Source organism: Falco rusticolus, chromosome 13 (assembly GCF_015220075.1).
Source record: "Falco rusticolus isolate bFalRus1 chromosome 13, bFalRus1.pri, whole genome shotgun sequence".
Lineage (NCBI taxonomy): Eukaryota > Metazoa > Chordata > Aves > Falconiformes > Falconidae > Falco > Falco rusticolus.
The window spans coordinates 1,789,837-1,802,085 of record NC_051199.1 but is presented as its reverse complement, the minus strand read 5'-3'; the positions used below and the strand labels follow the sequence as shown (position 1 = coordinate 1,802,085).

At 41.3% G+C, this 12,249-nt stretch overlaps 1 protein-coding gene across 2 annotated transcripts in view; it reads left to right on the top strand.

Moving 5' to 3' along the window:
• The window catches only part of UBXN7 (UBX domain protein 7), a 28,555-nt gene that overhangs the window by 9,273 nt on the left and 7,033 nt on the right, over window positions 1-12,249 (top strand). Inside the window, exons 5-10 of one of the 2 annotated variants that reach the window (XM_037406358.1) lie at window positions 1,227-1,339; window positions 7,499-7,645; window positions 7,996-8,086; window positions 9,217-9,344; window positions 9,754-10,147; window positions 10,908-10,987. In XM_037406358.1, the coding sequence (XP_037262255.1) occupies window positions 1,227-1,339; window positions 7,499-7,645; window positions 7,996-8,086; window positions 9,217-9,344; window positions 9,754-10,147; window positions 10,908-10,987 (953 nt within the window). The remainder of the gene's footprint in view (window positions 1-1,226; window positions 1,340-7,498; window positions 7,646-7,995; window positions 8,087-9,216; window positions 9,345-9,753; window positions 10,148-10,907; window positions 10,988-12,249) is intronic. The other variant, XM_037406359.1, reaches the window with a different exon arrangement.

Genomic DNA, 12,249 nt, shown 5'->3' with positions numbered 1-12,249 from the left:
GTTGTTACCGGTGATATTGCTGCAGTGTTTAAGAGGTCTAACCATGGACCAGGTTCCCATGTAGTTTGGTGCTGTTGGATGCCGAAGCGAAACTAAGTATGTGTAATTACTTTCTTTGCCCTGACAGGTTTGTTCAGGGTTTTCCAGTAATAATGAACTGTTGGAGTACTAACGTCGCTGGCAGCTGTATAAATGAAAATACATCATTTACAGAATCATCATACCCTTAACTTTTTTTCTCATCCTCTCCACTCTGTTTTAAGACATTTAGAGATGCACAATATGCAAAAGCATTGTCAAGGCTTACGATGAAACTTTATCATGCTTTTTGGTAAAACTTCATAGATGAGTATCTCTGAAAAGCCCATATTATTTCCTGGCTCCTAGGCCTGCTCCACAGGGATGCTTTTTTCCCTGTGGGGATCCAGTGTCTGCTCAAAAACCACTTGTATGCTATGGCCCATTGACAGCTCCTTTCAGTACTGGGAAGTTTTTGGTGGTGGGATAGTTACTGCCCGTTTCAGCTGACACCTAATGTCAAAATACATTGTATTGCTGCATTTTTAGGTGAGCAGTTGCTGTGATTTACCTTTATTGTATATAGTCATGGCTATGTAGGAAATATATTCTGTATTATTGTAAACGGAATTGATACCCCTAAAAGAAACATGCTCAAAGTACTTAGGGGTAAACAAGGCTGAAAACACGTTCACCTGAAAGAGACAGTGGTATCTTGAGCTGATTGTGGGAAGAGTGGATGTGTAATATAAACATCCAGAGATACTTCTCCATGTAAGCTAAGTCTCTTTTGGGTTTTTTGGGTTTGGTTTGTTTTTTTTTTTTTCTGTGGGATTGCCTTACAGTCAAGAAATAGAAACACTGGAATAGAAATATTCCAAGTAACAGTTATGATGCTACAGTCTATCTCAGTTTCCCCTTTTAAAAGCATCACTGGGGACAAGTCACAGTGCGCTTTTTTTGCTTGTTTTCAAATACTGGCATGTGACTCCCTCTGCTGATACTCATGTTTAAAAGTGAAATAAATGCCCAGTGCTTGAGAAAGCTGGGGCAAGCAGGGTTCTTACCTTACGTAGCCGCTAGTCTTGTTCAGTGGGGTCCTTGCAACTCTAGTGCTGGAGTTTTGTGTATGAGCATATAGCCAACAATAAATCCATCTTCTGAGTGCTTTGTCTAATTCAACTTCCTTTCCTCTTGGGGCTGTACAGTTCGACAGGAACAGGAGCTACGAAATGGAGGGGCAGTAGATAAGAAACTCACTACTCTAGCAGACCTCTTCAGGCCTCCCATTGATCTGATGCACAAAGGCAGCTTTGAAACGGTAAGTTTTGAAATTTTGGTGCAGTTCCTTATGTGATGACTGTGTACAGTGTGGAAGCCTTATGTTAGGCTATTGGCATGTGTGGATCTGTTGGTGGATGATCAGGAATTTACAAAAGACTGTATAGTGATAAATATTCAGTGGACTACATATGGAAATGTCGACATATTGAAGGACTAACTAATGATAATAGACCACATTGTTTATGTTTAAATGTCAGTGTGGCAAATCACTCTTGGTGAAGGACTTTAGTGCGCAAGGGAGGCTGGTCAACATGGAAAAAACGCATCCCTTGAAGTATCTCTGTAGAGCATGATACAGAAAAAGCTGAAGTAAGATTGCTTTTGATAGGTGAGCAAGTGCTTTGCAAGGGGCAATATAGTTTGCAGCACAGCCCGGCTAAGCAGCTCAGGCAGACTTAACATTAACATGGCTAAGTGGTTTCTGATACCTGAGCTGGTAAAAGTATTTGAGTGTGGCTTTGTCGTGAAGGCACAACTTTATCTTCAGTAGAGGTCTTGCTCTTGTATAAAAGCACACTGGTTGTCTTTTGTATCTGGTAGTGGTGCAAAAAGTATCCAGGAGATCGGCTGGCTGAGAAGGGGACTGTTAGCTTTAAATAATTTCAGGTGTCACCTTTCCTGTCTGTGTAGGCTTGTGTGGATCTAGTCATAAGTTGTTATGATATCGACCAGGGACTTAATGAATAATTAGATAATATGCGAATTGGTGTATGCATTTTTTGAGTCCAGAATTTCTAGATATTCTTCAGAAATTGCAGTTACTACTGAATTTCTACCTGGTCATCTTTAAGTAGCTGAGATTTATTATTATATGACGATTTAATGAGAATGCAAGCTAATGATCAAATGGTGCAATACAGATGCTGAAAACAGTGATGGAGATATGACTGCATGAGCTGAACAAAAATATTATTTACATTTTTTTCACATTTGCCTCTACTGCCTTGCACAAATACTGGAGCGCTCCTGGAGAATTTTTGGAGGAACGCTGTGTGCCTTTATTGAGTCTCCAACTCTCATCCTGTTAGCCTCATCTCTTTTTATGCTTCCTAAATCACTGGGGATCAGGTGCCATGTCACTAATTCCTGTATTCTGACAGTGCTCTCCGTATGTTTAATTTTCTAGCAAAATTCCAGGTTTGAAAGGGTGCTGACAGAGAATACCTGTCTCTGCCTCGTAATTTGGTGCAATGGAAGGGGATGAGCAGGCTGAAGTAGCTGTTGCTGAGGCATCCCTGCCGTGTGATACGCGGTTCAGGGTTTACTTCAAACAAGGCTGCATTAGGTCCTCTAGCTAATGATGCCTACGGGGCCCGTGGTTCAGAGCTGATCGTGAATCCAGCGAATGAGTGGTTCAAGGCAACAGTAAAGGGAATTCACATGAGAGCAGCCAGTGCTGCTCCAGACTGGAATGTATAGTCATATAGCAAGTGCCCTCTGCCCTCGGTGGTAGAACTTGAGGTGTGTGCTAGTTTTTCCTTGGGTCTTGCTGAAAACATACCAAGACTTCAGCAGTGTTGATTGTAGCATCTGCCACAGTCAAAAGTAGTTTCAGAGGATGAAGTAACTGATTGATAGATTTGGTTTTCCTAAAGTCTCTGCATTCTTATTCAGTCTTGCAAATTGAAAAAAAAAAAAAAAAAAAAGGTGTGCGTGCATGTGTGTGTATATACACACACCTTGTCCTGTTCTTTTCAGTAACTCAAAGGCATTTATACTTTCCGATATTGGTGTTCACCTTTTTGTGTTCTTGTACAGTTCGTTGTCCCATGGGATACCCTTAATTTCAAACCAATGCTCCCGAACTTCACTGCAATAATAATCTTTAGCTTCTCAATTATTTGCTCCTCACTCTTCCATTTTACCTTTTATGACTGCTGCTTTAATGCTTCACACTGGGACAGTGTCGGGTCTCCTGTGAATCCAGTGACCAGAGTCTCTCGAAATTCACCTCTGGCAAGCTGCTGTTAGCTTCTTCCTTATCTGTACACTTAGATAAACGTGTATAAACTATATAATAAGTCAGAGATGTTTATCACATTCCAAAGTACCAAGGAGTAAGTACTGTCGTTTTGATGCTCTTGTAGTTTAATGTTAACCTGAGTGGGGGTTTCTTAGTATTGTTGGTGTCTGGTGTATTCTAACCTCTGGAGGGGGGTGCAGGAACATTCTTCCAGCGTGATGCCATGTACGTTTATCATAGAATCATTCAGGATTTATGACTTTACTCAAACTTAGCCGGAGTGGTGCCATCTTGTCTTACTAAGGTTTTCATGTATCTTTGTTGCTTATCTTTTGTGGCTCCTCTTCGAGTACTCTAAGGTTGATTTTGATAGTAAGTAAATTGTTGTCTTTAGTTTCCCCAAAGAAACCTCATTTTTCTTCAATTACAAAGAGACTTCCATTATCAATGAGGTGCAGAAAATTGCCATTTCATCTTAACTCTGTAACACTAGTTTTTAAGAGTATGTGAGAATTAATTTTCATTGAAGAAAAATTTTCAAGTGTTGAATGACATTTTTTTAACTTGCTGTCTTTGAAAAAGCAGTGTGCTTCACGTAGAGAACAACTTACGAACATTATACTTGTTAAGCGTGTGATGAACTGAATTACACCACAGAAATATGATGAAAAAAGATTTGATACAGAAAATCTGTAAAAGACTCTTTTAATCACGCAGGCTTTTTGAACATGAGCCGCTAGACGTTAGTTACCTAGTGACTGGTGGAATGTGGCTATGTAAGCCAGAGGCAAACAGCTGATGGGCCAGTGAGATGTTGACCTGAACTGTCTCTTTTTTATTTTTTATTTTTTTTCCCCCCTACTAGAAAATTTCAGAGAAACTTTCAGATCTTAAATACACAGTGGCACTAAAGAGTGGTGCATGGTTATACAATTAGGCTGTTGTCAGTTAAGACTGCACAAGGGATTAGTTTTCTGACTGTAATATTGAGCTTTAATATGTATTAAGCTTCAGAGTTATCTCCTTAATGTAGAATCTGCTAGGAATAAATCACTAGAGTATAATAAATAAATAAAAGCCACACCAAACATGCTCTATAAAGAACAGCATGGTTTTGTTCTCATCTCAGAGACTGCTTCCAAGGATTGCAGGTGTTCATCTATTCATGCATATGATGTGAGATATGATTTGATTTGTAGGGGGTGCACACTGAATTGACTTATTTTACATTTCTTGTTTAGGGAGGAAATAGTTCTGGTGCACGCAGTTCTCTGCTTAACACTCATTAGGTTTTCAGGACTTTTGTGAAGTGACTGTATGTAATGTTGCAGAGTTTCAAGTCTGTCTATATGAAGCTTCCTCATTTTACAAGTCATACCTTTTCTAGCTGCTTCCTACTTATGGCTGATAACTGATTTTTTTTTTTCTTTGCATGTAGTGAGCAGTGATAGTTTGGAAGCTAATCTAGTCCTTGTACCCAAAAGGTGCAATTTGCATAAGGTGCTTTTAGACTGGCCGTTTGTATAAGTACAGTTTGCAGATGCACCTTTGGCACAGGAATGGCTGGCTGAGGAAAGGACGTATGCCCTGGCCCAGGCAAGAAGTGTAATTCTAGCAGATATAGGATGTTTCTTGTCAGATAATCTCATGCTCTTTGTCACCTGTTATCTTCCAAACTGAATCATGTTTGATTAGCAGATGTCCATAAGGTCACAAGATGCTGGCTCCACTTCCTTGTTTCTCTCTGCTGGCTTAAAGGAGCAGTGCATTTCAACAAAGCTGAGCAAGCAGGAACCGCCATAACGTTTATAAACCCTGCACGGTTCAGAAAAGTCAAATGAGAGGAAAACATGTTATTTTTACTAGTGCAAGAGCTAGAGGTTATCCAGTGAGATCCAGTACTGAGTGTAAAACAAGACTTCTTTCACGTGTAGTCTAACCAGATCGCTGGTTTGTTGCTGTAAGTTGTAGTAGTGAAAAATGTGAATTAGGTAGAAAGGGTAAAGGTAAACTTGGGATGGATTGGTTTTGTTTTGGTATTGTGTCTGTCCTGTTCTATCTGAGATCCGCTACCTCTGTCTTTGAAAGCTCCTACTCTGCCGATTGCTGAAAGCTTGAACAGAGATCCTTGCCAAGAGTGGGTGTTCTGTACTTGCCCTGTCTGTGTGCTCTAAGTGCCTGGTGTGGGCCTTTATACCTCAAAGGAGGAGGAGAAATGGGGGCAGCTGATGTTGGAAACTGGATCTAAAGCCATCAGACTTAGCTTGGGTCATGCAAGCCAGCTCTTGAGCCTTCCCTTGTTCTTTTTTCACTTACCAAAATGACCTACCAGTATAATTTGCAAACCCACAGCATTTCTTTCCCCCAAGTTCTTCTCCTTCCCCCTGCCTCCACCCCCTCAGAAAAAAACCCATTAGTTGTGTAAGAGCAGAATTGTGTGTGTGTGAGATGGTAGCAATTAACTGTGTCCTTTTAAATGTTAAATGTGAAGCCTGTTGTCTTTAGAAGGAAGTTACAAGTAGTTTTCAAAGCAATACCTGCTCTACAGGTGAAAACTCATCTTTGCAAATGTTCTGTGTGGAATTTCCTGCTTGCATCCTTTTGAGGACGTTAGCTGGATGGAAGAGAGGTAGAGCCAGGTTTTCAATAATATTGCAAAATATACAAATTGTGGAAGAGCAAGATGCACCTTCTGACTTTCTAGTTATATATTTTTGAGTTTGTTCTTTTAATCCAGTGTGGATTACATTGGAACACTGGACTAGGGCAATCCAATTGACTCAAATTTTTGTTCCCTTTAAACTTGGGCAGTCCCTCTAGGCCCTGTCTTAAACTGATTTCCTAGAATTAGTTCTTAAAGCCCAGTTAGCTCGAAACAAGTCTTCTAAATAAAAGCGTGATGACTATATTTAAGACCTTTACCAGTTACTTAGGTGTCACCTGCTCCACTTTTCTCTCCTGGTGACCAAATACTGGATGCTGACACTGTAATATTAGTGGTAAGTAGTTAGCATGAGGTCCCGTGTGAGAACAAGAGGACTATTCCATGCTTCTACATTCATTTTTTTTTTTCCTTTGAGTAAATTAAATCTGCGGGTCACTAGGTCATGCAGATTGATTTTGTAGACTGAGATTCTTCACTTTGTGAAGCTAAGTGTGCGGGGTTCATGTGTCTGTCTATCACACATTGGATAGGTTGACTATTCAAAAGTGCACTGGCTAAAATTCATTTTAAAAGTAAAAACTTTGGTTTGGGGAACAAAATACTGCCCAGAACAGCAAAATCTTGTGTAACGTCCGAATTCTTTGAATTTGCTGTTAAGTGTGTTACCAGCAGGATGTGAACACACTTATAAACACTTTTTTTTTTCTTTTTTAAAAGAAAAGGGAGTTCATGTGCTAGTTCCAGTCTTTCCAGGTGGTAAGAGCATTCCTGCTGTTGATATAGCCCTCTTTTTTTCAACAGGTATGACAGTTCAGCGATCAGAATTACATTCTTGATCAAACTCCTACCATTAACTTGCAACCAAGCAATCAGACAATGCCAGCTTTGTGACTCAAACCAGTAAGATTTCTTCCTGCGCCTTCCTGTCTTCCTCCCCACTTGCAGTCTGGATAACGAGCATCAAAAAAGGATGCCTAATTTGGCAGTTGCACAGTACTTAGAGTAACTCGAAACGTTGAGAGAAAAAAGAAAACAAGCAGAGAGGGGGTCCTGTTGAATTAATGCAAATCCTCTGTCAATTATGCAACCTACTTCAATAGAAGATGATCCACAGGTTTATCTTTAGAGTGAGCAGGTTTTTCCTCTGTTGTCAGATCAGTGTGGTTGACTACACTCTTTCCCGAACAAATACCTTATTCGGCGTCCCCGTGTCCCGTCCCATCCTGCCCCCAAGTTGCTTTTCCCACTCTGTGCTTGGCTTGTTGAAATCCAGCAGCTCTGTTCATCGATGTGATTCTGTAATTCAGCCAGTCTCATTTGAAGCAGGTCTTTCAGCCCTGCCTTCTGTTATGTGGATGCCTTTTCACTAGCACTGTCCATCTTTTTCACTGTGAAAGGGGTTTTGGTGAAAAATCTGACAGTGTTAGAAGCCATCACTGATCATTGCTGGCATTGGTTGTGTCTGGCTCTCTAGTTTTGCCTAATGAAGCTTTTCTCTCTGCTTACAGGCCAAGGAGTGTGGTCAGATGCAGAACAAATGGCTCATGATAAACATTCAGAATGTGCAAGATTTTGCCTGTCAGTGTCTCAACCGTGATGTCTGGAGCAATGAGGCTGTGAAGAACATAATCCGGGAACATTTTATTTTTTGGCAGGTGAGAAATTTAATGGGGCAGTGCTGGTAACTTGGTGTCCTGGTAGATGGGGCGGTGAAAAAAACCTGACGACTTTGAATAAAATGGTGCTGTTGCAGTTCTGTTGGTGAACTTGCAGGAAAGATGCAGTAGTTCATGGATGTAGATGTGATTCACGGAAATGCACTTGAATGCATGAACTGCCTTTTGCTTTGTAGCATTAGAGGCGCGTTTTTAGCTTGTCGGTGTGACTGAGAACTGTACCCTTTGTGGTGTATACTGTAAAACAGAGGAAAACTTTGTATGTTATCAAAGTACAGCTTATGTTTCCTCTCCACCCAGTAATTTGCTTCCACCATGGTATTTTGTAGGTATACCATGACAGCGAGGAAGGACAGAGGTATATACAGTTTTATAAATTAGCAGACTTCCCTTATGTCTCCATCCTGGATCCCAGGACAGGTAAGATAAGTGACAGTTGGTTACCTGCAGTTTAGATATCCTGTGAGAAGGACAGGCAGGTGTAGGCTAAAATACCATCTTTTGCAGTATGCATTGCGTTCAGCTGAAAAATCTCAGTTCCATTGGTTTGCTCTTTGAGAGACCTTGTTGTCCCTGAAGTAGTGAAGCAGTGTGTTTTGGAGGAACTAAGGGGATAAAACTCCCAAGGCTTGCTAAAATGTTGTCCTGTTAGGTTATCGTATTAGAAAGTGAAAATGGTACCATCTGGTGGTAAAACTCTGAAATTAATATTTTTTTTAACTTGCCCTTTTAAAAGCTATTTGAAATCGTGTGATGAATGCACTACAGCATTTGTAAGCATTACATGAGTGAGCTTCCTGCTCCTTGCACAGTAGCTTTCTGAGGCTTAGTGAGGACTTACTCAATTGCAGCTTAATTTTGTAATACCATTTTGGCTTTGCGTTTGTTGTTTGGTTTTGGTTTTTTACCTGAACAATCAAACTTCTACCTCCTTCTCCAGCTCTTTTAAAAAAGTGTTACTTTTTCTTTTGAGTCCCAACACTCTTTGTTCATCTTCTTTGTCATCATATAATGCGATTATATTAGTGGTCTGGTCCCCTGCTTCTCAGGACTGAATTAGTTGTGTCTGTAATCAGAGCTGAGATTTCTTGCTATTTGACTTAAACCACCCTAAACTGTTTTTTAGTTTGTTTTTACTTTTTTTAGTGTTGGAACTGCAGTCAGGATACTCTTCTTAGCACTTCATTTGCAGAAACAAATGCTGCTTGCTGAGGTGTAGAATCAAGGCGGGCAAGAAATGCTTTTTCCTAAACTTAGTGGTTTGACTTATTTTCCATTTTGAAGCCTAATTCACCATTCTGTGCACACATTCCCATAGATGAAAACAATGGAAATAAACAGGGTCTGTATTTGTCTGTCCATGACTGAAACCTTTTCAAGGGAGTGAAAGGAGGAAGCTTCATAATTATCAGGTAATAGCCTGTGGGAAGCTGCAGCTCCACAAATACGGACTATCGCAGAGTGCGTGCACAGCAGTGAATTGGTGTGCTTGACCACTAAGCTGCAGTCTTTTGCTGAAGTTATGTTTCATGACACCTTCTGTTCCCTAGGCCAGAAACTAGTGGAGTGGCACCAGCTAGATGTGACTTCTTTCTTGGACCAAGTGACTGGGTTCCTGGGTGAGCATGGACAGCTGGATGGCCATTCTACCAGCCCTCCCCAAAAATGCTCTCGTTCAGTAAGTATGAGCCCTCTAGGGGAAGCCTGAAAGAACGGACTAGCCTGTCTTCATCCAGCTGTACTGATTTCCTATTCGGTAGTATAAACAGACTTAATGAGTTAGTGCCAGAGCATGCACCAGGAAATGCCTTCTCCCATGATAACCATTTTTCTTGTGCAGTTTGTGCTTTTGGCATTTGTTTTGGATTTAGCAGTGACAGAACTGTGCATGTGTGGAAGTAAAATATATTACTCCGTGCAAAACTCCAAGGAGAAGTCATTAAGTAGTCACACCATGACTAGCTTTCCATGCTGTTTCTTCCTGACGGTTTTAGTAGCTTCTCTTTGGTAGACCGATGTCCTCTTGATTTTTCAGTATGTATTTACAAGCATTGTTTATGTATTTGTGTTCTGTCTGTGTTCAACAGGAGAGTCTCATTGATGCCAGTGAGGACAGCCAGCTGGAAGCTGCTATCAGAGCCTCGTTACAGGAGACGCATTTTGATTCCTCACAGGCCAAGCAGGAGAGTCGGTCAGATGAAGAGTCAGAGTCAGAGCTTTTTTCTGGAAGCGAGGAGTTTATTTCTGTTTGTGGATCTGAGGAGGAAGAGGAATCAGAGAATCCTGCCAAGTTGAGGAAGTCTCCACACAAGGACTTGGGGTATAAAAAAGAGGAGAGCCGGAGGCCTCAGCCTGAGCCTCCTGCAAGGACTGAGCCTGGCACAACATCAAATCACAGAGTACTGCCCTGCATTGATGTGGGGATACTGGAGGAGTCAACTGACAAGCCTGAAAGTACGTTTCAGAGCCCAGATGTGAATGGTAAGTTGGCACTTTTCCTTTTTTTTTTAAGTGACCTGTGTTTTGATGTGGTTGGTTTTTTTTCCCTGAAAATCTTTATATGCTACAAGCATGGTTTCATTCCTTGTTTTGAAAAACTAAATCTTTTCTTCTGTCTTACTTCATCCTTGACACCAGACGCTTGAGCGATTCACCTTGCCAGCAGCACCACTTTGGCGTAGTGATGCCACAGACTGCAGTTGTGTTAGTCACTGAGTTCAGGTTTCTTAGATTGAGACCTTGTCCGTGGATAAAGTACGCACGGGTGTAATGCAGGCGCATATGACAGGGCTTCTACCAGAACTGTAGAGAGAAGCAGAATAACGTCAGCCCTACCTTGCTCTCAGTTAGCTTGGCTGCCTTGACGGTCTGGACTAACTTTAGTAACGCAACTTTGGCCAATACGAACGAGTCCCTGGAGTCTCTGTTCCTCCCTGCAGTGCCTGGGCTGGGATGCAGCAGAGCGAGGTGGCCTCAGCGGCAGAGGTAGCACAGTATACTTTTCTGTGGGAACACTGACTGGTTTCAGCCACTGCTATTAAGTCTTGAAAGAGTCCTGAGTTCGATGTGTGTATTTGAAACGTGTGGTAGCAGTATATCTTCATAGACTGGAACCTTGTACTTGTCCCTAGTCCCTAACCCTGCTGTGCTGCACAGTAAAGCATGCCACCTAAAATCTACAGAAGAGCTCAGTTCAGCTGCCTTGTTGTTTGTTAACTTGCAGTAACTTCCTTTATGCTAGGACCAAAGGCACAGCTGATGCTAAGGTATCCAGATGGAAAGAGGGAACAAATTTCACTGCCCGAACAAGCTAAACTTCTGGTGAGTGGAGTTAATCCGAATCCTCGTGTGAGTACAGGAGAGCTGAAACTGGAGAACTTATTTTTCTTTTGTGGCACTATTGAAATCATGTCTAGTGAAAGTGGTATATCCAGGGAGTGCTTGTGCAGTCATTCTGTTGTGTTTCTTCCATGCCATTCCTCTCTTCCCATCAACAGACTCTGCTTGCTCTGTGTTTCCATTGCTGCTCGGATTGTGTGTACACTCCAGTGTCTTCCTTGGTCCTAAACCTGCTAGTTGTCTTTCTAAAATAATTCTACGACTTTTGCATTAATCATTGAAGTACCATAAAATACTCTCAGCTCACTTGTTTGTGGTTTTGTGGGGTTTTTTTCTTAAATGGAAAAGTTCAGTCATGGCCCATGGTCAGACAACAGTAAAAGCAAAGGTAAAACTCTCATTCTTGTCCTCCATCTCTTTAATCATACTTCCCCACTGCCTTATGGATATGGATGACTGAACAGACTTTGGAGGAGGTTCTCCCAAAACAAATTTATTACCTGATGCACAGTAATTAATATAATTGTGTCTGTCTTAACTGCTTTGAATTTGTTTACCTTGGAGAAGTCTACGTGGATGGCATTTCCATCAAAATTTGTCAGGTGCTTATCTGGAAGCAGTGTGTAAAGAGGTCACTGTATTCCTGTTAGCTGTGAGTATTCGTGACAGTGGCTAGTCAAGCTCATTTTATAGCCATCAACCTAAAAGGTCAGCGTTGAAGTCTTAGGGAAGGCAAAAGGACACCTCTTCAGAAGGGACTTCTGCAGATTTAGGAGGAAAGTGTCACATCTCTTACAGAAGATGAGACTACCACCTAGTCTGCAGCACTCTAGAAATGTACAGTGTCTCAAGCTCATATTATCATCCTTAACGTTTTTGCCTGAAAATAAAAGGGAAGAAAAAAGTTGCTTTTGTTATGCCATCAGCTCTCAAACCCACGCATAAGCAGGTAGGCTGTGTACTGCCTGCAGTGCTTCATGTGGAGAGTCCTGCGGCTGAAATACAAAGACTGAGGAGCACTGGCAGAGCATCACTGTTACTGTAGGAACCAGCTTTACTTTCAGACCTTCATCCTTGCTTTGTTGTAGCAATCATTGCTGTCTAATCCTTTTCCAAGTACTCTTTGGTATCTTAAATGCTTTTTGAAAGCAGTCTGTTAGCTAAATTTGCATGTATTATTAAACATGTAGCACTCTTGAATACTTAACTGATTTATTTAGGTGGTACTAGGTGTAGTGTGGATA